The 24,622-nt window shown below is 39.7% G+C and overlaps 3 protein-coding genes across 8 annotated transcripts in view; 1 reads left to right on the plus strand and 2 right to left on the minus strand.

The window, feature by feature from the left end:
* Nucleotides 1-274: 274 nt before the first annotated feature.
* LOC105017660 (zinc finger protein 180-like) lies at nucleotides 275-4,819 on the minus strand. Its single transcript, XM_010882437.3, has 3 exons — nucleotides 4,629-4,819; nucleotides 3,523-4,423; nucleotides 275-2,566 (listed from the first exon to the last, which is right to left on the minus strand). Exons 2-3 carry the CDS (start codon nucleotides 3,743-3,745, stop codon nucleotides 1,695-1,697), a joined length of 1,095 nt encoding a protein of 364 aa, XP_010880739.2. The 5' UTR covers nucleotides 3,746-4,423; nucleotides 4,629-4,819; the 3' UTR covers nucleotides 275-1,694.
* A 4,235-nt stretch (nucleotides 4,820-9,054) lies between these two features.
* serpina10a (serpin peptidase inhibitor, clade A (alpha-1 antiproteinase, antitrypsin), member 10a) lies at nucleotides 9,055-16,113 on the plus strand. Its single transcript, XM_010882445.4, has 6 exons — nucleotides 9,055-9,341; nucleotides 10,501-10,812; nucleotides 12,920-13,201; nucleotides 13,806-14,079; nucleotides 14,843-14,990; nucleotides 15,497-16,113. The coding sequence occupies exons 2-6, from the start codon at nucleotides 10,524-10,526 to the stop codon at nucleotides 15,680-15,682; spliced, it is 1,179 nt and encodes a 392-aa protein (XP_010880747.1). The 5' UTR covers nucleotides 9,055-9,341; nucleotides 10,501-10,523; the 3' UTR covers nucleotides 15,683-16,113.
* A 217-nt stretch (nucleotides 16,114-16,330) lies between these two features.
* ppp4r4 (protein phosphatase 4, regulatory subunit 4) overlaps nucleotides 16,331-24,622 on the minus strand; it is a 68,988-nt gene continuing 60,696 nt past the window's right edge. For 5 of the 6 annotated variants that reach the window (XM_010882440.5, XM_010882439.5, XM_010882444.5 and 2 more), the window contains 9 exons: nucleotides 24,363-24,507; nucleotides 24,067-24,105; nucleotides 23,308-23,379; nucleotides 22,751-22,814; nucleotides 22,539-22,619; nucleotides 22,152-22,242; nucleotides 21,929-21,990; nucleotides 19,631-19,844; nucleotides 16,331-16,783 (listed from right to left, as the gene is read on the minus strand). In XM_010882440.5, coding sequence (XP_010880742.2) covers nucleotides 16,738-16,783; nucleotides 19,631-19,844; nucleotides 21,929-21,990; nucleotides 22,152-22,242; nucleotides 22,539-22,619; nucleotides 22,751-22,814; nucleotides 23,308-23,379; nucleotides 24,067-24,105; nucleotides 24,363-24,507 — 814 coding nt within the window. In that variant the 3' untranslated portion in view covers nucleotides 16,331-16,737. The remainder of the gene's footprint in view (nucleotides 16,784-19,630; nucleotides 19,845-21,928; nucleotides 21,991-22,151; nucleotides 22,243-22,538; nucleotides 22,620-22,750; nucleotides 22,815-23,307; nucleotides 23,380-24,066; nucleotides 24,106-24,362; nucleotides 24,508-24,622) is intronic. The other variant, XM_010882443.5, reaches the window with a different exon arrangement.

Raw genomic sequence — 24,622 nt, forward strand, 5'->3', positions numbered from 1 at the left:
CAGTGAGCCTTGGCCGCCCATGATCCTGTCGCCGGTTCACTGTTTTCTTGGACCACTTTTGATAGGTACCGACCACTGCAGACCAGGAACACCCCACAAGGGCTCCAGTTTTGGAGATGCTCTTACCCAGTCATCTAGCCATCACAATTTGGCCCTTGTCAAAGTCACTCAGATCCTTATGCTTGCCCATTTTTCCTGCTTCTACCACATCAACTTTGAGGACAGAATGTTAATAATATATCCCACCCACTGACAGATTTTCAGTATTATTCACTTCACCTGTTAGTGGTCATAATGTTATGGCTGATTGGTTTATATGGTTCAGGTTAAAATGCAAAATAAAATTATATGTAAAACCTCCACCCAGCTCTCACTGCAGCACAATATCCTTACCAAAAATTATTTTGCTGCATCTCAAGACATTCTTATTAACATTATTTCACAGATGTGGTATTCCCTCCACCCTTTCGCTTGCCATCACTAGCACAAAAAGCACCAACATCTACAGTGTAATGCTGATGAAATAGCTGAGCATACAAGGCAACTAACTAGTCTTAATAGATACTGCATTGAATTGGGGCATAACAAGGAATTGTATTCGCTTCACCAAAACTTGGGATTTAAAAACATTTTGAAAGCCAATAGCTGGTTAGCTTCTCTTACGTAATATGAAGTGGCTAATTCATATTAGACTGGATATAATCAAATTGTAAGTAATACCATTCCAATCAATACCACACCTCACAGTTTTTTGATTAGCTAAAAGAAAAGAAAACTTGAGACATTACTCAATAAGGTCACAAACAAATTTGTTTTACATTTAAATAACCTATGATTTCTACTGATTTCACTGAAAGCAGTACAGTAGACCAGCTATATGGGAACAGTCACTTGTCATCATAATTAAAGAGAGCAATTAACCTGGTGGGTTGTTATGGCAGGGTTTTCAATTAAATGAAGCACAGGTTTGAGTGCAGATAGATGTCCTCTCCTGTTAGCAGTGTTTTATGAAATCCAGATGTTGGAGCAGGTTAAATTCTGCCTGTTTGTTGCAATACCACCACAGTAGGTTAGCTATTATTTAAATCTAAATCTGTAGGTCTGCTAGTAAACTAAACAGCTACCTAGCTTGTTAAATGTTGTAGATAGCCAAAAAAAATTAGAATCTTTCAAGCTTAAAATGTACAACACTGATTTCATTTCAACATCCAATGCAACTGGAAAACGTTCTTGGTAGGTATTGCCATTGTCAATGTAGCTTGCTGAATAAGAAGCACAAGCATTTCCACCAATCAGTCAATATGCAACAAAAGGTTTGAAAAACTAACTGAGGAGCATTAAGACCTGCAATGTAAACAAAGCTTAGGAGTAAAACATCTGTGCTGCAATTCCAGTAGGTAAGGAAGTTTAAAAAAACATCAGTTGACAAAAAGAGGCCATCCATGGCTATAAATTGGTCAAATGTTTCTGACATTGAATTAAACATTCCACACAATTAATTTAATATAGAACGCAACCCAGTCCATTATTTTTAAATATGCAAAGATTGTGCAAATGAACAATTCAGGAAGAAACATAATTGGGCCTAAGAGTTTTTTTTGTAAATGAGGGTGACAAAACTGTAGGGACAAAGGATTTAAGGCACAATTTATGATTTCAAATGTAGGCTATCAATCCCTTACAGAGCAACCAGTTTACAAATGTTCATCCTGGTGTGTCCTCAACATGACTGCCTTAGCATGATTCCTTTGATGTGCTTTTAGTGAGGGGGCTGAGGAGTAACTCTTGCCACACTGGGAGCAGGGGTAAGGCCTTTCCAGCTCATGCGTTCCCTGGTGTTGAGTTAAATGACCCTTTTGGGTGAAACTCTTTCCACATTGTGAGCATTGGTACGGTTTCTCCCCAGTGTGTGTGAGTTGGTGTCTCTTTAGTGCAACTGAAAGAGAGAAATTCTTCCCACATAGCAAGCAGTGGTACGGTTTCTCTCCAGTGTGTGTGCGCTGGTGTTTTTTTAAAGTACCCTGTAGAGAAAAACACCTCCCACAGTCAGTGCAAGTGAAAGGTTTCTCCCCTGTGTGTACAGTCTGATGTCTTGTTAGGTGGTGGATGTGAGTGAAACACTTTTCACAGTTAGAGCACTGAAAAGGCTTTTCATTGCTGTGCGTGCTCTGGTGTCTTTTTAGGTTGGTGGATGAAGAAAAACTCTTTCCACATTCAGAACACAAGAAGTGTCTTTCACCAGAGTGTGTTAGTTGGTGCTTCTTCAGATTTATTGTCTGAGAAAAACTTTTCCCGCACTCACCACAACTGAACGGTTTCTCCCGAGTATGAGTACGCTGGTGGCAATTGAAGTGACCCAATTGTATGAAGCGTTTACCACATTTAGTGCAGTGGTACGGTCTCTCTCCACTGTGAGTCCGCATGTGCTGCTTTAGGTTTCCTGACTCTGAGAATGATTTTCCACACTTGGGGCAGCAGTGAGGTTTCTCTACAGGAGCTCGCCAGTCAGGTTCCTGTATTGGACTTCTTCCACTTTGTGAACCCTGTCTTGTCTCTGTGCTTTTTCCTTTGAGGATGGAAACATGGTGGGAGAAAAGAAAATGTTTTTACAGTACAAAATTACTAATGAAGCAACATTCTTGCTAATATTCATTAAAACCTGTTTCAGCTTCCTTTCCTAACGTCTCCCTTTCACAAGAATGCTTCTGGCAATAAAGGTAACTACATTTCATAAATTGAATGAAGAAAAAATCTGTAGAGATTGGACAGGTGTTTGACCAACTGGAGCATAATATTATAAACCCTTTAATTGGGCCTCTATGTCAATACTGACTCAACCAAATTGTCAAAAGGATATGTAAACATACAATTTCCATTTTTTTTATGCCATTTTGGTTAATCCATAGCCACGTTGGAAAATCCAAACTACAAACTTCCACAACTACAAAGAGCATTGAACCTTATGATGCTTAATTACCCTGCTTTAACAGCATGACGCAAACCTGTATACATGTAATGGCCCTGTGTGTGATTGTATGAGAGTGAAGTCCAGCATTTCGTTCATCTGAATATAAACACTGAGGCTCATTTCATTATTGCACAGTCTACCTTGAAGAACATAAATGAAGGTCTTGTCAATACTCCCTTTTAAACAGTTCCAGTCCCACTTGGCCTACACAAATAAGTCCTATATTTTACACAATATTGTTTTGACAGTTTCATAAATACAGTTTGAGCTAGTTGGGTGTACCCGCATCAATACACTATCCATATACAGCCTTTTCTCAATCTTTTTAAATAGGTACACTATTTGCTTTGAGTATATTGTTCCCCCATTATTGATTTACTGATGTATTTATTCTCTAATGGCCCAGCAGTATAGAAATAGTGAACAATAGGTTAGAGACATTGGATTACAATTATTACAGAATAAAGAACTACAAGACTCATGTTTGGCATCTAGGACTAAAGTGATAAACTTACATTATGAGGTAATAAAATGTACTTCCCAAGCCTCCTTACCTCTACCCTCCTCAATTTTCACTCTGATAATCTCTTCAGTTGAAACTGCTTCCTCTTCATTTTCAAATCTGAATGTCAACAACTTCATTGTGAAAGCTTCCTGATCCTCCTTTACTGTGAATGCCTCATTTTCCTTCACTTTGAAATTTTGCATCTCCTCCTCTTTGATGTTAAGATTCAGCCCCAATGTTCCACTGCAATCATTCATTTTCTCTGAGGTCATACTAAATCCATGCAGGACCTACATACAGCTCGGCCCAACACTTGGAAAGTAGCCAGGAAAGTAAGACTTTGTTGGGTCATGTTAAGTATGAAAAGAACTGGAACAAATGACCCAAAACAGAGTGAAACAAATTCAATATGAATTGGGTTTTCCCATTCAAAGATCTGTTCTACAGTGTAAATGTTTGCCATTTCGAGCTACTGCATTGTTGGACCTAGTAACACAAGCATTTTGCTGTACTGCCACATCCAAAAACCTGTGTATGTGCTTAATACACTAAACATTTTACATAACATAATTTCCCAATGTCTGTGTTTAATGCAGAATCGTTCAATTAACAGAATCTAGACATTCTTCATTCCATTCATATCAGTAACATTCAGGATGTTACATATGAACTAGAAGTATTGCACGTCTGGTGCATGGACTCCAATGACATGGGCTGATCATAAGTGTACAACTACACATCAACAAGAACTACAGGTGCCATCAAGGACTATAGCTTGAACTGTGCAGAGCATTTTGTGTATTTCTGGTTCTGGTCTGGACGTTTTGGCCATGAATGATAACTCTTTATCAGAGCTAGATAATGATTACTGGGCATTCATTGTGTGAAATGCCATCTAGGTCGACCGGACAACGACAAATTCCCCCGAAGAACAGGACAGTGGACACCACCTAAGCAGAAAAAAATAAGTTGCCGTTTGCGGTGGTATGACGTTCATCCCCTAGTATGACGTTCAGGATTAGTACAACATTTAAGCGCGGTTGTAAATTTAAAGCTGTTAACTAACCTTAGACACTGAAGCACTATTACTACTAGCTAACGAGAAAGCTAGTTAGCTAGCTATGTTAAAATGTTTACCAAATAACACGTACTCACCAAGTCAACGTCCGACAAACTAACTTCAAATGTTGCGATTTCACACAATCCCTGACATTCATGTTCTTCCAGCTCTTGAACCAAATTTACCATTCACCAGTTGACTGCTTAAAAAAGTAAGTATCTAGACTAGCTAACTAGTTCAATGCGCAACACCGTGATATTTTAACAAATAACGTAATCCTTACGTCTGCTCTCCAGTGTTGCCAACTCTCGCGAGTCAAACAAGCAACTGCAGCTTCAAAATCAAGCCCAAAACAAGCCCAATACTGTTATAGCATGTTACGGTCAATGAATAAGCCTGCAACAGTTTGAAACGCCAAACATGTATTTTAACATCAACAATCAAATAATTATTTAAAAAAAATAATCAAACGTCAACAACGAGTATATTGACGGTAGGCACCATCCACTCATCTCTGATCATCTGCGAGCAGATTATGAGAGAAGGAAAACGAGGGGACAGGAGCACTAAGGGGGAGCGTAAAATACATTGGTATCATATGTATCTACTATTAGTAGGCTATGTATATATATATATATATATATATATATATATATATATATATATATATATATATATATATATATATATATATATATATATATATATATATATATACGAGTAGGCTATGTTATGCTTGTTTTCTGTTATAAACTGTAATAATAGATTCTTCTTTGCAGTATCTGCACAGAGCTTTACTGACATCACGGACCACTTGATGTACAGTCTTTGTTGTACTTTTTGCCATACTTGGACCACTTTGTTGGCGGCCATCTAATGTCATGCATGATGTCTCATTATCACTGCTGTACTAAGTGTCTATAATATTCAGTACATCTACCATACTGTTCATATACTCCCCATCCTACTTTGTCAAAAAAATTGCTGCTAGTTTACATTGTTATGTATATTATTGCCATAATTGCAGTAGGCCTATCCATAATTTCAATACCACCACCAAAAGTACTCCTTTTAAACTGCTGCTAGTGTACAGTGTTATGTATTTTATTGCTTTCACTTCTTGCTATATTTTTGCTGTATATATATTTTTCTTCTAAATTCTCACTACGTAGTTGTAGTGTGCTATGTGACCATTCATTAGCTTATTACACTCATGTATATATAATATTCAATAATTCTATATCACCCGGCACAGCCAGAAGAGGACAGGTCATCCCTCTGAGCCTGGGTCCTCTCTAGGTTTCTTCCTAAAATTCGGCCTTCTTAGGGAGTTTTTCCTAGCCACTGAAATTCAACACTACTGTTGTTTGCTCCTTGGGGTTTAAGGCCGGGTGTCTCTGTAAAGCACTTTGTGACAACTGCTGTTGTAAAAAGGGCTTTATAAATAAATTTGATTGATTGATATATATATATATATATATAAATATAATCAATAATAGGCTAATACCCAGATTGCTGCTAGTTTACAGTACACTCTTTTAAACGGCTGCTAAACGGTGTGCAGTGTTATGTATAGTGTTGCTTAAATTTTTTTTGTCTGGCTATATTTTTGCTTATATCTTCTTAACTCTCACAACGTTGTCAGGTACCACGTCACAAGAATTTAATTGTTCAGGATGACGCTGTGTTGCTCGGTGCATTTGACAAATAAACGTTGAAACTTGTAACATCGCTTGGAATTCTAACTAGATTTTTCACTAATGGGAGAGAGGTGGGGGCGGGAAAGATCCACGTGGGGATTTGTGGTAGAGCGAATTACACTACAGCACTTACATTATTATTGTGAGGCTGTGAGCAGACAGTGTCAATCAATGCATTTAGGGAAAGTAGCGACCATAAATGTACAAAAGTCGCTTGTCAGATTTTCCTAACAAGCGACCAAACCTTGTGTGTAGTTTTCATTAGTATACTCCGCCTCCATAAATGGGCTGGTGACCCATGCAACACCCGGGCTGAAAATTAGTCCAACTGGCTTAATCTCTAATATTCACTACACAGACATTTACCTCCATCTTGAAACTGGGGTCCCAGCACCGTGCACACAGAAGCCAGGAATACTCTGGAAGGCACCCTAATCATGCCCTGAACTGAACCAATGGGATTCTGAGCAGGCTATGACATACCCAGTTGACAGCATTTCTAATCAGACTTGTTCTCAAACGTTGTCTGTAGAATGTCCATCCAGCTTGTGCCTCAAAAGTGGTTTGGGCTCTCTTGTCTCCTGAAAAGGGTAGGGACGGCACACCTGGTAGCAACTGCCAGTCCATTTGACTGTCTGGGGAACCATTGATGTTTCAAAATGATGACAAAGAGCTGATGGATTGGCTGCATTGGCTTGAGGTTGAGACTTGGGGAATCTGTACGTTTTGGGTAAACCTGTTGAAACAGTGAGGACAATGACTCTATGGAGCAGGAGGAGATGAAGCTAGGAGGCTGGGAGAATGGCTCTGGAGTAATGCTGATCTTCTTGACTTGGGTATTACTCCCACTAGGATGATCTGATATTTTAGATCTTGTTGATCCTCTGTTCCCGTCCTGAGATTTTCTGGCATTTTCTGGGTCTAGAGTCCGCTGATTATTTTTCCTTTTTCTGGACGACTTTGGCCATGTTGACTGGGGAGAGTTTTTTCTTTCTCCATAATCATGGTCTGTGGTCCTGGTTCCTGAGGTCTGGTCTGGTGGCTTTCCCCTGCCTGGGGAAGATTTCGGCTTACCAGAAGAAACAGACAATGGTGCGATGCTGTGGTTCTCTTTTAGATTTTGAATGTTTGGGGCTATAATCTTCCTTTTTATTCCAGCTGACTCCAAAACAGGACAGCATAAAATGCAATTGAAAGGCAGCCACAATTGGATGGGTTTTCTTCTTCTGAGCTTTAACCTCTATATGCTCAGGTTGTCTCTTGGGGGCAGTTGGGCTTTGAGCTTGACCCATCTGAGCTCAAAGAAGCTTTTGTAAGGAGGCAGCCATTATGATGCTTTTCTGTGATGCAGTAACGGTAATAATCAGCGTCTGCTCACATCATACATTAGAACACGCGAAGCCACGCCCATTGTTTGGGGAAACTTGGCAGTTGGACAGCCATTAGAAATTGCCGCCATTCATGGTCAGAAAACGAATAAAACGCCAAAAAGGTGTTTTGTCGCGTGGTGTAACTCTAATGAGCTCAAATACCCAGACGTTTTTTTGCATTACCAAATAAAAGAAAAGGAAACAGACAAGCCTAGTTCAACCGGCCCGCGATTAGATCATGAATGTTGTTACCAGATTCGAATCTGGATCTACTACGTGGCAGGCACTGTCTTTAACCACTACGCCACTAAACCATACGTGTGTAGCGTGTTCTGCATTGTTAAACCAACTAATCGAAACTTCACGGTTCTCAAAACTAGTTCCCTACATTAACTAACATCCAAACCAACAACGGGTATGACAGGATTGATACACTACATTCAACGCGTTAAATTCAAAAGAGATTGCTGAGTGCTCTCCTCCACATCGACTCCATCTCAAAACGGATTGGATCGGAAACCCAGTTGTCCCTCCCTTCTGACGTTCTCCTCCAATTGGTTTTTAAAAGTATTCGAGGAGAGAGATCATGAGGATTAAGAAATGTTTATAAAGCCTAGCTGTTAATGAACCGGAAGCCACGATTTGACGTCACGCATGACCTGCCCATCCTCAAACATCAAACACCTGACAGAGTACAGAATAGTCAAAACAGCAAAATATATTAGACATTCAGTAAAAATATTATATACAAAAAGTGTTAATAGAAATCTAAAAATGTAATAAAGGCAATACAAAGAAACAGAAATATTTACTTTTTCCCCATACCAGTTCATACTGTACAAGTAAATGACAACATTTATAAGAACAATGCTCTGTGAATTAAAATATGTATACATTTTCTTTTAAGCTGAAGTTGTGTGCCACCTCATCAACTGTGTAATGACTGACATATTGCTCAAGTAGTTTTATTGCATGCCTGTTTTATTATAGCAATCGATAATATAATATTTAAACTTATTATATTAGTTTAAAAGAGAGTAGTGAGACGAACAGGGATGAGGAACACAAAGGTATTGAGGCAGGCTGCAATGCAGGAAGGGACAGAAAGACCAGGGAGGTTAGTGCTTTGTTAGTGCAATTATTTATTTTTCTGATAATAATGGCCTAAAATAGAGGGAAGCTATTTTTCTCGCTCTGATATTTTGAGTTTGATGCATCTTTGTTGGCAGTTGTCCTGAGCAAACAATTGATTTATTTAAAAAAAAAAAATCGACAGGCATGGAGGTGCAATGGGGTGGGCTGCATACCCTTTTTACATAAATATTATTATTACAGTATTTGTTTTGGGTGCGGATTCAGCCCACGGGCCTTAATTTAATCAAATCTGGTTTAGGGGATGCATTGAGGTCTGATTCACGGGGCGTTTTATTCAGTTCTTGAATGCTATGGGCCGTCGTCACACGTTGTCTTCTCCGGCCTTGTGAATAAGACAAACATCGCCATCTATTTGCTTGAGCGGTTAATGCATTTACAGAGAAGATTGCATTCTCGTGCGCTGTTAAACGAGAATGTGCGTAAATTGCGCCATCTAGAAAATAATCCGTAAACAAGGAACACCCTCGTCATTCTGGACGGTGCGATTCTAATAGAGGCGGTGGCCTATATGTATTCATTTAAAAAGGAATAAAACGTCGATGTTATCCTGATCAAGTTTCAGGCAGTGTTTGTTATTGCAAAAGTAAGTATTCAGTCTTATTTTTAAAATGTGTTGATTCAGTGTCGCATCATCTTTAGTAAACAAACCCTGTTTGTAACATTCGTTATTGCAATAGCATAAAAGTCCGGAGTCAAATCTCTCGCTTTTAGTCGTGTTGCCATGTATACAGTGCGTTGCCATTTTATTTTATATTAGAAACGATTTGATCTCGAAGCACCATTGCTTTGATAGCCGTCAAACCCGTCCAGTATTATATTTCAAATATTGTGCATATAAATATCACCACTTCTTCCTTAATCAGGGTCACAATATCCATTATGATTTTTATATATAATGTCTGATTTAAATAGCATGGGCTAGGTTTTTTTAAATCTATGATTCCATCCCATGAGAACAATTTCTTTGCTAATAAATTATATTTGTATTATATTTCAAAATCCTATATAGTAGACACCGTTTGTCCTGCTTTTAAATCAAATCAAAACATACATACATACACATACATATTTAGTTTAAAAAAAGAGTTCTCAGTATTGATGGGCAATTTTCTGGGAAGTTCTCTGTTGGTCATGTAGATTTCATAAAATGTACACTTGCACTTTCCCAACAGCACAATCCGTTGTGCTGTATCTAGCCAATGCTTATACTAATGACATGATTTTTACTGTTGTGCCAACTAAGTGCACTCTGCTTTAAAAGGGTAGAGGATTAGGATGTTTGAGCTGAGCAGTAATGCCCCAGTGCCTTTCTAGTGGTTATTCACTGAGGATATTAGTGTCCCTTGTGGCCACCACAGAAGTCCAAAATGACCTCATAACAGATCCATGCATCATCCCTGTCATCTGGTATGCTTCTGGTGGTGGGCGGGTTGGGCTCTTGGATGGAAGAGAGTAACTGTAGGATGGGGTTGGTACTGTAGGATGGAGTTGGACAACAAAATGTAAATTGTTGTTTATCAGCTTGATCTTACAATCAACATATGAGAAAAATCTTCTTGCTAAATTAAGAAATTAAAGATTGTTTTTTTCTTAATTAAGAAATGTTTCCCAATATCGTGTATTTCAGTTTTGAAATATGAAAATATTGGACCTTTGAATTTTGAGGGGATACGTTTGGAATTACGCAATCAAATTCTATTGTTGAATTGATCCCTTGATCTGTCTTTTGTTTTCATTGCCAGCTTAGAAAAGCATAAGAGGAACCATGATGTGGAGAATACTTCCTTTCCTGGCCGGTAACCTGCTCCTTGCCATGCCTCTCCTGGCGCAGGAGCCTAGCGTTGCCGAGATCCAGGACCTAAGTACCAGAAACGCAGACTTTGCAACCCGGCTGTACCGTGCCATTGCTAGCACCACTGATGACAATGTCCTTTTTTCTCCCTTCACCATGTCTCTTGGCCTGGCTGCATTGATGAGTGGTGCCAAAGGCTCTACACGCGAGCAGCTGCTGAAAGGCTTGAGTCTAAACGATCAGGAGCCCCTAAGAATCCCAGGTAAGGTGGATTGCATAAATATTTATCCCCATTGGACTTTTGACACTTGTCTACTTAGAGACTTATCCATGAAGATTCTATGTAAGTGGTTTTGGGATCTGTGTAAAATATTGAATTATATAGGACTGTGTCTGGAGTTAACTGAACAGGTATTACAAAATAGTCTCTCAGTCTTCTTTGGTATTTACAGTCCCTACTGTATATCCTCTTCCCATCTTGCCCTGAGTGTTTTGAGAGAATGAAATCCGTCAAAGAAACAAAAAATATACCTATGATAAATACAGTGGGGAGAACAAGAATTTGATACACTGCCGATTCTGCAGGTTTTCCCACTTACAAAGCATGTAGAGGTCTGTAATTTTTATCATAGGTACTCTTCAACCAGATTTGTGAGTGATGGACTCTAAAACCAAAAATCCAGAAAATCACATTGTATTATTTTTAAGTAATTAATTTTCATTTTATTGTATGAAATAAGTATTTGATACATCAGAAAAGCAGAACTTAATATTTGGTACAGAAACATTTGTTTGCAATTACAGAGATCATACATTTCCTGTAGTTCTTGACCAGGTTTGCACACACTGCAGCAGGGACTTTGGCCCACTCCTCCATACAGACCTTCTCCAGGTCCTTCAGGTTTCCGGGCTGTCGCTGGGCAATACAGACTTTCAGCTCCCTCCAAAGATTTTCTATTGGGTTCATGTCTGGAGACTGGCTAGGCCACTCCAGGACCTTGAGATGCTTCTTACAGAGCCACTCCTTAGTTGCCCTGGCTTTGTGTTTTGGGTTGTTGTCATGTTGGAAGACCCAGCCACGACCCATCTTCAATGCTCTTACTTAGGGAAGGAGGTTGTTGGCCAAGATCTCGCGATACATGGCCCCATCCATCCTCCCCTCAATACGGTGCAGCCGTCCTGTCCCCTTTGCAGAAAAGCATCCCCAAAGAATGATGTTTCCACCTCCATGCTTCACGGTTGGGATGGTGTTCCTGGGGTTGTACTCATCCTTCTTCTTCCTTCAAACACGGCGAGTGGAGTTTAGACCAAAAAGCTCTATTTTTGTCTCATCAGACCACATGACCTTCTTCCATTCCTCCTCTGGATCATCCAGATGGTCATTGGCAAACTTCAGACAGGCCTGGACATGCGCTGGCTTGAGCAGGGGGACCTTGCGTGTGCTGCAGGATTTTAATCCATGACGGCGTAATGTGTTACTAATGGTTTTCTTTGAGACTGTAGTCCCAGCTCTCTTCAGGACATTGACCAGGTCCTGCCGAGTATTTCTGGGCTGATCCCTCACCTTCCTCATGATCATTGATTCCCCACGAGGTGAGATCTTGCATGGAGCCCCAGACCGAGGGAGATTGACCGTCATCTTGAACTTCTTCCATTTTCTAATAACTGCGCCAACAGTTGTTGCCTTCTCACCAAGCTGCTTGCCTATTGTCCTGTAGCCCATCCCAGCCTTGTGCAGGTCTACAATTTTATCCCTGATGTCCTTACACAGCTCTCTGGATTTGGCCATTGTGGAGAGGTTGGAGTCTGTTTGATTGAGTGTGTGGACAGGTGTCTTTTACACAGGTAACAAGTTCAAAAAGGTGCAGTTAATACAGGTAATGAGTGGAGAACAGGAGGGCTTAAAGAAAAACTAACAGGTCTGTGAGAGCTGTAATTCTTACTGGTTGGTAGGTAATAAAATACTTATGTCATGCAATAAAATGCTAATTAATTATTTAAAAATCATACAATGGGATTTTCAGGATTTTTTTTTAGATTCTGTGTCTCACAGTTGAAGTGTACCTATGATAAAAATTACAGACCTCTACATGCTTTGTAAGTAGGAAACCCTGCCGATATTGCAGGTTATAAAATACTTCTCCACACTGTATGTGACACATTTTGAAGCACCCATCAAATCTTAATCTGTCGGTAAATGAAACATTTATTTTAGGGAAGTATTTCTCTTAGGAAATTAAACTAGGCAAAGGGTCCTATGTGGCTACATGAGCTGAGGCTGACATGACTATTTCTGTAATTTCAGTCTCTATGTTTGTATAAATAGGAATGTACATATCAATTCTAAATGTAAAAATATTCTGGGTCAGAATTGTTCCAGAGTGTCCGGGATAGCGTGACCAAGACTGGGTTCGTGGACCAGGCTATCGGCATATTCCCCCGCCAGCAGTTTCAAGTGGATTCGACCTACAAAGATGTTGTGGAGACTAAGTATGGGGGAAAGGTCCAGGGGCTGGACTACGGCGACTGGGCCACCAAAGATACCGTTAACCAGTTTGCCAAGATCTACACAAGGGAGAAGGTGAAGGAGGTGGTCAACACCATCGACACCCAGTCCCAGATGATGCTAATCACTGCCACCTTCTTTCAAGGTGAGGAGGGTGTACCCAAAGGGTTTCAGTAGAGCATTGTGCTTACATGACTAAGTCACTTAGGATAAAAGCATCTGTTAAATGTCACAGATTATACAAGATTTTACATGTGCATGTTATTACATTTGTAAACTTCACCTGTGCTACAAGGTATAAGTGAGTGAACAACTATTTAGAAACAGCCTCTTCCCAGATGCAATTTTCTGGTGTTGTACTGTACCCTTAAGAAAGGCAAATAACATATACGTATGCTCTGTTAGTGCACTGCAAAAATGTTTGCCAATGGAACAAGACAATTAACAAGAAGATATTTGCTTGAAATAAGTGAAATAGTCTGCAAATGGAACAAGAAACATTACACAATATTCAAGGCATATTGTCTGAAAACAAGTGGTATAATCTAGCTTGTTAAGAAAAATATATCACATTTTAAGAATGGTAGGGTTTTTAACCTGAAAATAAGATATACTTGATAAGACATATTTTTTGCAGTGTGCTGCTGTCTGGGTGTTGCTTTTGTGTTCATGTGTCTAAGTGAGGTTGGCTGTTGTGACAGCAACATCAGTTTCATTTTTATTACATTCATTTTTGTTTCTCTCACCAGGCCAGTTTGCACTCGCCTTCAATGCCAGCCTCACTCAGGACGTGCGCTTTTATGTGAACAAGTACAACATTGTCACAGTCCCAATGATGTTCCGTTCCGACAAGTACTACCTGGCATATGATAACTCGCTCAAGCTTGGCATCTTGAAGCTGCCAATGACAGGCGGCGCTGCAATGCTGGTGCTTTTACCTGACGAGGATGTGGACTACACCTCTATTGAGGAGGGGATCACGGGTGAACGTTTTCAAGGCTGGCTTAAAAAGATCAAGAAGACGTAGGTGGCATACCACTAAACAATTGAATAGTATATGTAGCATATAACTTGTTCTACCTCAAAAAGAATCCAAATACAGATGGTTGACAAATTTCAGGAAAAATCTACATATTGTCTCATTGAGGTGTTGGGCCACCATGAGCTGCCAGAACCGCTTCAATGCGGTTTGGCATGGATTCTACGAGTCTCTGGAACTCTACTGGAGGGATGGAACACCTTTCGTTCAAAAGATATTCCCTCAGGGGATAGGGGCATTGTCAGCCTGGAGGAGACCCAATAATGAACCCTCTTTCAAAGTCATTTAGAGCTATTCCTCTTGCTGTCTTGATCCAAAATGTAGGTCAGTTGGATCTGCTCAGTATTTTTATACATGCCAAAGAGCATGATTGGATGTTGATTGCTTAACTGTTCTGTATCATGCAGTCCATCAGTATGGAACCATCTGCATTCATTATGTTCCTAAGATTAGCATTTCGCTATTTAAATGGCCTGTGCAGTTTCATGCTTTACATGATGTATGAGCTCAGACTCCGCATATTATGGTGGTCTATGGGTTTTGAGTAACATTGTCACTCAAAACCCATAGACCCATAGATTGTCACAACATAATAGTGACAGAAGTGATTAAAAAGAGTCAAACCGTGAAGGCAATGTAATAATTTATCTAGTTGCTTTGAAATTGCAAAAGCAACTCTGTTTATACAAAGTTAACCTGAATTGGTCAAACATTCCAAATAATTATTTCACTTCATGTGCTTTACAGAAAATTGGAGGTGCAACTGCCAAGATTCATGCTGGAGCAATCGTATTCCCTACAGAAGGTTTTGCCAGGCCTGGGAATCAGTGAGGTCTTCCAGGAGAGTGCTGACTTCTCTGGCATCAGTGGTGAAACAGGCCTGAGGCTCTCTGAGGTTAGTGTGTGTGTTTATCAACTGCTGTGTTTCTGCATACGTGAGCATTTGTCATTGTGCCTAATGGTTTATGTAAAATGGATGAGACGAATAGGCTGGTTTCACGGACACAGATTAAGCCTATTCCTGGATGAACAAAATCCAAATCAGTGAAGTCTCAATTGAGCTATATTTTTATTAATTTAAGAACTAAGCTTAATCTGTGAAAACAGCACTATTGTTTATGCAATCAGAGCTCAAAGTAAATACAAAATAGTTACCACAAATAAAATAATTGTGGTATCTGTTCTTTCCAAGAGTTATATTGGTAAACCAATTGTTTTACCAAAAGCCTTTTGGAGCAATTAGGCTTAGCACTACCAACGTCTTACATTGCAAATGGCCTATGGGAGAGCAACTTAATAGGCCAAAACACAAACCGATCTTGGGGCAGTTTACAGGATTTCTCAATTGCCATAATACAGCTTGCCCATGCAACCCGTTTAGTTTTCCTTATGTGCTTTTAGGTTGTGCATAAAGCGGCCATCACAGTGGACGAGACCAGCAGCACGGAGAATACCCGTGAACCGAACATCTTCAGTAGTCTACCTCCACGGCTCACCATCAACCGGCCCTACCTCTTCCTTGTTTATGACCAGTCCACCAGCAGCCTTCTCTTAATGGGCAGGGTGACTGACCCAACCAAGAAGTGACTGTGACCCAAACCACTGTTTCATATACGACTTTGTGGTCAAGTATTAACACGGTTTCATCTTCTTAGCACCACTGAAGTTGTGGGGCACTGTGTAACATACTGAATTGTGTTGTCTGCATGCATTGTCCTTGAAAACACACAAGTTAGATAGGGATCTGTATACATCAATTTAAGTGCTACTCATGTTTTTTTTCTCTCTCCTATTATGCTTATTTAGTTTAAAAGGCACTGAACTGCTTGCTGTACAACTCAAAGTATTACATTAGCAGTATGTCATACAGACCAACAGAAACTCTGGTCTTTTCCAAAACAAGAAGACTTTGGTTGTTGAGAATTTTACTCTGAGTTTTAGTCTAGAGCTTAATCAGTGTCCATAAGAACCCACAACAAAAACAAAATAAATTGAGCATTAACATGTCAAATATTCAATATTCTGTTTATTGATTGGGTGGTAAGGTTTGGTATGGGTGGATTACTCAGGTACTTCAAAGGTACCAGGATCAATGGAATTGGTGGGATGGAAAAACTAGGGCAACAATCACAGATGTTGAAGGAGATTAATTTAAGTCCTAAAAATAGTGCTTTCCCCCCACCCCTTCAGTAGCAGTTTTGAAAATATAAAACACAGAGACTTTGCAAAGCATGCTATAATACAGGCATACCTTTTATTAGCCAACAAATAGATTCAAATAAAAGACATACTGTTACATATGGAATGCATTTGGATTTGTTTTGTTGACCAATGGTACATGAGGATTTGTGGAATAAGGCAGAGATGAGTTTTGATGTTTGTTCTGTTACCCATCGGTGCAATTAAGACTCCAGACATCTTTACCCTACGATTCAACGAAGTGTTTATTAGGGTTTGTCTGTCTTTAGAAATCTAAAGCGTAGCTAGGATTTTGACTACTTGAGGTACATGGAGGATGAGTGTCAGAGCAGGGGTGTGGTGGTTCTGGCCAACAGGGTCTTCTCAATGCCTTGACCTCGAGGACCTCCATCATCACTAGGGACTAAGGGCGCTGTCATTGCTTTCCATATAGCCAGCGAGCTTCATTCTCTCCCTGACTGCATACCAAAAGAGTTGGACTTCCTTTGTCTGAAAAAAGGACAACAGAATAGTAAACATGGAGTGACTTTATTACAAATCAACCTAACCCAGGGCAAATTTTCTTTGGCAAGGGCTAGTATGACTGTAGGATTGGATTGATTATTAAATTCAGGGGTGGTAAAGATGGAACAAACTGGTACACATTCTACCTGGCTAATCAAAGGGAAATGGAAGTACCATCATGCTTGTACTCAATCCATACACAAATACTAAGTTTGAATTATGTCAACATCATTCTAAAACTGACCAACATAACGATGGTTTTGTATTTTCCCAAATACATCTGAAGGAGTGTACATGTTTTGCTTTAGATTTCGTGTGGCTTCACTTCGAAAGTGTATCATAAGGCTTATAACCATAAGGAGCCAACATATTATGGTTGTGAGTGGATATCTGAACATGTAGAATGGATAGAGTAATTGTCCTAAATAAAAACATTACTTCTGTATTATTTATTAGGGCATGCATACCAAAGCCAATATATATATACTTAAGTGTATTATTTTGGAACCACTTTCATCCTTAAGTATACTTATAATACTTGATAGGAAATATAATTTATTACACAAAACAATTGATGACCAAATTCCTGCTGTCCCTGGCCTCAGCATACCTGATTACATTGCAATTTTTGGTCTTAACCTCTTTGCGCCCTCTAGAAACACTGATTATTTTAATGGGTTGGCTGTGAAAGCCCACTGACAATTACGTTTACAAATGAGGAGTAGCTATTTATGAAGTTGCTGGTCATCTGATCATTTGAATTTCTTGATGAACGATTTGGCCTTAAAATGAAATGTAGGCAGTTCCTTAAAGTGTGGTTATTAAAGCCAATTAACATGTACATTTGGTAATCGATTGTTTGAATATCTTGAGTATCAAAAGGCATATAGGTAATTGATTTGCAGCTATGTCATTGTTACCAGGGTTCTAATCCTGTTTGTGGCTTTCGGACAGTGCCCATGGGTCTGTCAGAGGGCTGTACAAATCATCACCATCAATTAATCAAACATGTTCTATACAGCAATTTCTACATCAGCAGTTGCCACAAATTGCCTATACAGACACCCAGCCGAAAAGCCAAACAAGCAGAAAACAGTAAGAATTTGAAGCACAATGGCTAGTAAAAACTCTCTTGAGGAATGGAACGTAGTAAGAAACTTAGAGGAACCAAGCTCTGAGCAGTACGGGGTCCGGAGAGACTGTCGCACTATCAAAACCCATAGACATCTAACCAGGAACAAAATACCTCCACCAACTTCACCACTCATAGAACCAGGACACCAACTGTAAATCACCTTGTGACAAGGCAGAGTATAGCCTAGAGTTTTCTCCCATTGCACAAGCCCCCAGGGGTGGAAAGACAGATCTTGTCAGTGACTTAAACTAGTCATTTAGAGAATGGTGAAAAGACTGACATGACATAATTCCTTGAGACTGCAAAAGTAAGCTAGTGACTCTGGCCCTTATAAAATGGCACTGGAGAGAGGAGCCTGCCGTGCAAACAACAAGAGTGGTGCGTCAATCCAGTGCCTTGTTGTTCACACAACCTTATTTAATCTTCAGAAAAGACGTAACGGTTGTACACAGAGTTTGTGTCTCTCACATGGATCGGCAGATCATTCCACAAAAACTCAAGTCTTTTGGAGAAAGCCCTACTTCCAGCTTTACTGTAAGGAGGCCTGAATCTTGTCAACATAGCAAACAAACAGTATAGGTATGTATGATAAGAATTCAGAGAGATAAGTAAAAAAAGTCCATGTACTGTTTTGTAGGTTAGCAGTAAATCCCAGAAGTCAGGCCTAGCCTTAACAGGCCAGTATTAAAACAATATGATAAATGTTCTATTCCAAGATTCTACCAACAGTATTTACTGTAACACCAATTTAAGTTTATTTAGTGTCTTATCCCAGTATCCAAAGAGAACAGCATTGCAATAGTCTAATCGTAAGTGACAAATGTATTGATTAGCAATATTGCATCATTTATGGAGACAAAGGGTTCAGCAAAAGAGCAGGGTTAGGTAGGGTGGTCTGTCTTTCCCTGGCTATGCCAAATGATGAAGTACATTCCATGTATGGAGAAAAATAACTGATTTTGAGAATGTTTTATACATTTGTCAAATGGTAAAATAAGTGGAATGTACTTGTATCATCAGTTGAAGTGGGATTTTACCAATTTCAGTTACATAAAAAATTTTAAGTCACTTACAAGCATAGCTGTATTGTGGGGGTTAACAGTAGCAAAAAGCAGATTAACTTAATAAAGTACAAAAATAAAACTATTTTATTCAATCACGTTTGCTATTATTCTAAAATGCATGATTTTTAAAAATATTTTTGCTACTTGCTAAATAGAGGCAACTTGTTAGCTATTTACATCTAGTTATCCTCCAGTCAAACCTGCTATATATATTGATTTATTTATTCATTGGGATTGAAAGGGGCACTGAACTGCAGTTCCAAAAAGTCATAGACTGATAAGATCTGTCATTCAAGTTTTAGATTGTGTGAATGCAAATTGGTCGCTGACCATTTCTGTACACAGAAATACATCAGAAGAAACAAAACGCATTTGCTTGGGATGATGTCTATTGCAATTTCACACATAAATCTACTCTGTAAACACTTGTGTAAACACATTGGTTTCTATTTAGTATTGGTTTCTATTCATTTATAAAAAGTAGCATAACGTGTACAAAATATGAGTGCAAATATCTGAACTTCCTATCCTATTTGTCAATGTTTTATATTGACGCCGGATCGGGATGCGGTGGAGTCAGTGAGTGGGTATTGGAATTAGGTGGGGGGCGGTGAACGCTGAGAGGGGACTAACATGGAGAGTTTTCTGGACTGGGTGTCCTTGCCCCCGTTGGTGGTACGGTGGTCCAGTGTGCTGCTGCGGTGCTGGTGCTGGTGTGGGTGGTCCACCAGAGTGTTGGTGGTGTTGCTGCGGATCAGAACAGGCATTGAGGAGGACGAAGGGGTCGGGGAAAGCGCTGACGACGCTCCTGCCATGCTGAAGTGGAGGGACCGCAGCTCCTCTTCTGCTGCAACACACACAGGAAGGGAAAGACAGGAAAGTATTGGTCGACAATAATCATTTGTTTTATATATTTTGGCTAATTTAGTGGACGGGGAGAAAACTCATGCTCTAGGTGGTCTTATGATTTACAGTACTGTGCAAAAGGTCTTAGGGAAATTGAAATTGAAAAAAACAACTTGATTTCAAGACATCCAGTAGTTAGGGTTAGAAACCCTTTTCCTCAAGGGTTCAACCTGTTTATATTTTTTTAGCATTCATAATCCCATACATTTTGAAAGGACTTTCTACACCACTGAAATGCCCCACCCCTGACCTGGACAAAGTCACCACTATGCCTGCACAGTAGGCTTTAGTTTATAATATATGCTTGCTAACAAGGTACAGCAGGAAAGTAGAATTGTTATTTACACATACTTACAGTAGGGCAAAAAAGTATTTAGTCAGCCACCAATTGTGCTAGTTCTCCCAATTGTGCTAGTTCTCATCAAAGATGAGAGGCCTGTAATTTTCAATGTAAGTATTTGGTCAATAACAATAGTTCATCTCAATACTTTGTTATATACCCTTTATTGGCAATGACAGATGTCAAACGTTTTCTGTAAGTCTTCAAAGGTTTTCACACACTGTTGCTGGTATTTTGGCCCATTCCTCCATGCAGATCTCCTCTAGAGCAGTGATGTTTTGGGGCTGTCGCTGGGCAGCACGGACTTTCAACTCCCTCCAAAGATTTTCTATGGGGTTGAGATCTGGTGACTGGCTAGGCCACTCCAGGACCTTGAAATGCTTCTTATGAAGCCACTCCTTCGTTGCCCGGGCGGTGTGTTTGGGATCATTGTCATGCTGAAAGACCCAGCCACGTTTCATCTTCAATGCCTTTGCTAATGGAAAAATCTCACGATACATGGCCCCATTCATACTTTTCCTTTACACAAATCAGTCGTCCTGGTCCCTTTGCAGAAAAACAGCCCCAAAGCATGATGTTTCCACCCCCATGCTTCTCAGTAGGTATGGTGTTCTTTGGATGCAACTCAGCATTCTTTCTCCTCCAAACACGACGAGTTGAGATTTTACCAAAAAGTTCTATTTTGATTTCATCTGACCATATGACATTCTCCCAATCCTCTTCTGGACCATCCAAATGCTCTCTAGCAAACCTCAGACGGGCCTGGACATGTACTGGCTTAAGCCGGGGGACACGTCTGGCACTGCAGGATTTGAGTCCCTGGCGGCGTAGTGTGTTACTGATGGTAGCCTTTGTTACTTTGGTCCCAGCTCTCTGCAGGTCATTCACTAGGTCCCCCCATGTGGTTCTGGGATTTTTGCTCACCGTTCTTGTGATAATTTTGACCCCACGAGGTGAGATCTTGCATGGAGCCCCGGATCGAGGGAGATTATCAGTGGTCTTGTATGTCTTCCATTTTCTTATAATTGCTCTCACAGTGGATTTCTTCACACCAAGCTCTTTACCTATTGCAGATTCAGTCTTCCCAGCCTGGTGCAGGTCTACAATTTTGTTTCTGGTGTCCTTTGACAGCTGGAGTTTGGAGTGTGACTGTTTGAGGTTGTGGACAGGTGTCTTTTATACTGATAACAAGTTCAAACAGGTCCCATTAATACAGTTAACAAGTGGAGGACAGAGGAGCCTCTTAAAGAAAAAGTTACAGGTCTTTGAGAAGCAGAAATATTTATTTTACAGAGGAATTTACCAATAAATTCATAACACATCCTACAATGTGATTTTCTGGATTATTCTTTCTCATTTTGTCTCTCATAGTTGAAGTGTACCTATGATTACAGGCCTCTTTCATCTTTTTAAGTGGGAGAACTTGCACAACTGGTGGCTGACTAAATACCTCTTTGCCCCACTGTAAATCCAGTTAAAAAAGCATTCAAGCCTGTCTACTAGGCTAACAATAATGTTGAAATCTAGGAATTCCTGGATTTCATAGAATGAGAACGAGTTGCAATTATATAAATAATGTTTGTTTTTTATGTATTGTACATTTCTTAAACACAGGCTAGACAGCAATTATAAGAGTATGTGGTTAAAATGTAAAGCAATTTGAAGACCCCCCAGGGTTTCATTACCATTCATAGGAACCATAGAATTCTTCACTGTTGCAGGACAGTTCCCTGAATCCTTCACCTTTCTGGGGAGGAAAATGAATACAGAAAATGTGTCTGACTAATGGCTAAAATGGTTTCATTAACACAAAATCTTTCTAGGAGGTATGTGTGAGATATCTCAAATAACAGTAAAGTTACTGTGATATTTTGGGTTAGGGGGATGGTTCGGCAGGGTACAACTTACAGAGTTTTGTCTGCATTAGCCATCTTGGGTGTAGTAGGTTGGCTGCTGAGTGAGCGACTTCGTGACAGTTTGGCCTTCCTCATCTCTTTACCTGCAGATTCACCACCACCAGAAACACTCAACCAAGCTGAACAATGCTTGGGTCAATATTTTTGTCAATGTTTTTCATTGTGAGTTGCCGCTTTGCACTAAATAACAGGGCTGTAATGTGCAACAGTATCATTACTATGATCATAGTATCATAGCAACAGTATATATTATATGTATATATATATATATATATGTGCTGTTGTGAGGGAGTTATCAAAGCTTCATATTTATACAGTAGGTAATTAATGCTTATAAGTATAAGTTATTGTCAATAAACTGATTGATTTCTTGTCATACCGGAGGATGTTGACGAAGTGACCCCAGACGTGGATCCAGACTGGCCCTTTGTCCCTGACAAACCCGTCTTACTGTCCCTACCTGCCAACAAAGCCATTAACACAGTCACATTTCACAGGGTACCGTTCATCTCGATTTATGTGAAATCTCTCATATATAATAAAATAGTAAACATTTCAAAGCTAATTTCTGATATACATGTGGAAACATACGTTTCTTTTCACTGTGTTTCTCACTGGTTAGCTTGGCTTCACTCTGCTGTCTCTCTAGTTGTTCCTGTATTAAGAAGCGTTCAATACGGACATAAATGACCATAGCATAGTGATCAAGAAATTGCAGAACAAAACAAAAATATATATTAATTAATAATAATAATAATGAACAAAAACCTTCTTCAAAGGTTAATTTGAGCAAATATAAGCATAAGTATGAATGGCTAAAAATACACTTCCTTGTTCCATTTTCTTTTAACAATATAAAGTCAAGGCTGTAAGCATGAAGGTGGCTAATCAAAAATGTGTGCTACAAGTAACAACAAAAGCGTAAGATTGTTGATGAAAGTGTACAGCATTCATATGATTTTGTCCAATAAATCCTATTTATCTCTGGAGGATGAATATTATGAACAATAACAAGCCTATCTTGTTGGGGACAATCTTCAACACTGCAGAAAAAGTTTTCCAAAAAATCCAGCACACACTATTTCACCAACATTGTGTAGGACTCAATTTCGTTATTTAACAGATGCTCTTAGCTACATATACCTCACCATCTCCAATAGTAGAGCCTCTTCCTTCTCTTTCTTCTGGTCCAGGAGATCTCTCTCATGTCGCTTATGGTACTGAATTGATAAAATACAAATTGGACTATTCAATCAGGGCTGGACTCAATAACAACTTCAATATTCTATCGATTTAATTTAACTAGGGAAGTTAAACTTTAGGGAGAATTTTATATGCATAGCAAGTGGATACACATGGTGCAAGTCACAGTGGTTTTTGAAACAACAGAGTTACGGTAACTAGCAAGAATGTAGAAACCTACAGTACCTTCAAAACACATTCAGACCCCATACATTTCTCCACATTTTGTTGCAATAGACTATTTATAATACATTTTATTTCTTTTCCATCAATCTAAACAAAATACCCCATAATAACAAAGTGAGAACGTTTTTAGAGATGTGTGCCAATTTATTGAAAATATAAAACTTGACGTACAGTGCCTTGTAATTTAGACCCCTTCACTTTCTACACATTTTCTTGTACAGTATGGACTTATAATTTATTAAATGTGTTTATTTTGCCTTTACGCTTAATACCCCATAACGATTAAGCAAAACATGTCTTTAAAAATGTGTGCGAATTTAAAATAATACAAAATAGGAGGGTCTGCGGCCACTGGTGTTTTTTATATTAAGGATTCGCAGCTAAGACCAGAAGTAAAAGCCTATTGTACATTGCTATTTTCTACCCCTACCGTTTATCTAACATTCTAAGAACAGTTAAGACAATAAGCAGTTACTTACAGGTTCTGTAATGTCCATTTTGTCTAATTCCAGCACTGTCTGAAAAAAATTCAACATTAACACAGGCTTGCACAAGACAATCTTATTTGGAGATTCCAAAAGATCCAACCGTCCACCTTGCTCCCTCCCCTTCCACCAGCCTCCCACCCACCCACTCTGATGCCTCCCGCCCTTACCTTGCTCCCTCCCCTTCCACCAGCCTCCCACCCACCCACTCTGACGCCTCCCTCCCTTACCTTGCTCCCTCCCCTTCCACCAGGCTCCCACCCACCCACTCTGACGCCTCCCTCCCTTACCTTGCGAACGGTGGCAACCACATCCTTGTCCTTCTCCCGGCAGAGGAGTTTGCGCACACAGAACTCCAGCTGCTGCAGGAGGTGTTTGTCTGCAGGCATCCTGATGGTGGACCTTAGTCTGGGCAGCATGTGGCACAGCTTATACCTGGTGCGTGTGCATTTGGCACGAAAAATGAAAACAATGCTTTCAAACGGCAAAAGAACAGCCTGAGTGTGTCTAAGTATGCATTTTTCTTCAGTGTTTTACTGAATACATCAAT

The sequence above is a fragment of the Esox lucius genome, chromosome 18 (assembly GCF_011004845.1).
Source record: "Esox lucius isolate fEsoLuc1 chromosome 18, fEsoLuc1.pri, whole genome shotgun sequence".
Taxonomy (NCBI): Eukaryota; Metazoa; Chordata; class Actinopteri; order Esociformes; family Esocidae; genus Esox; species Esox lucius.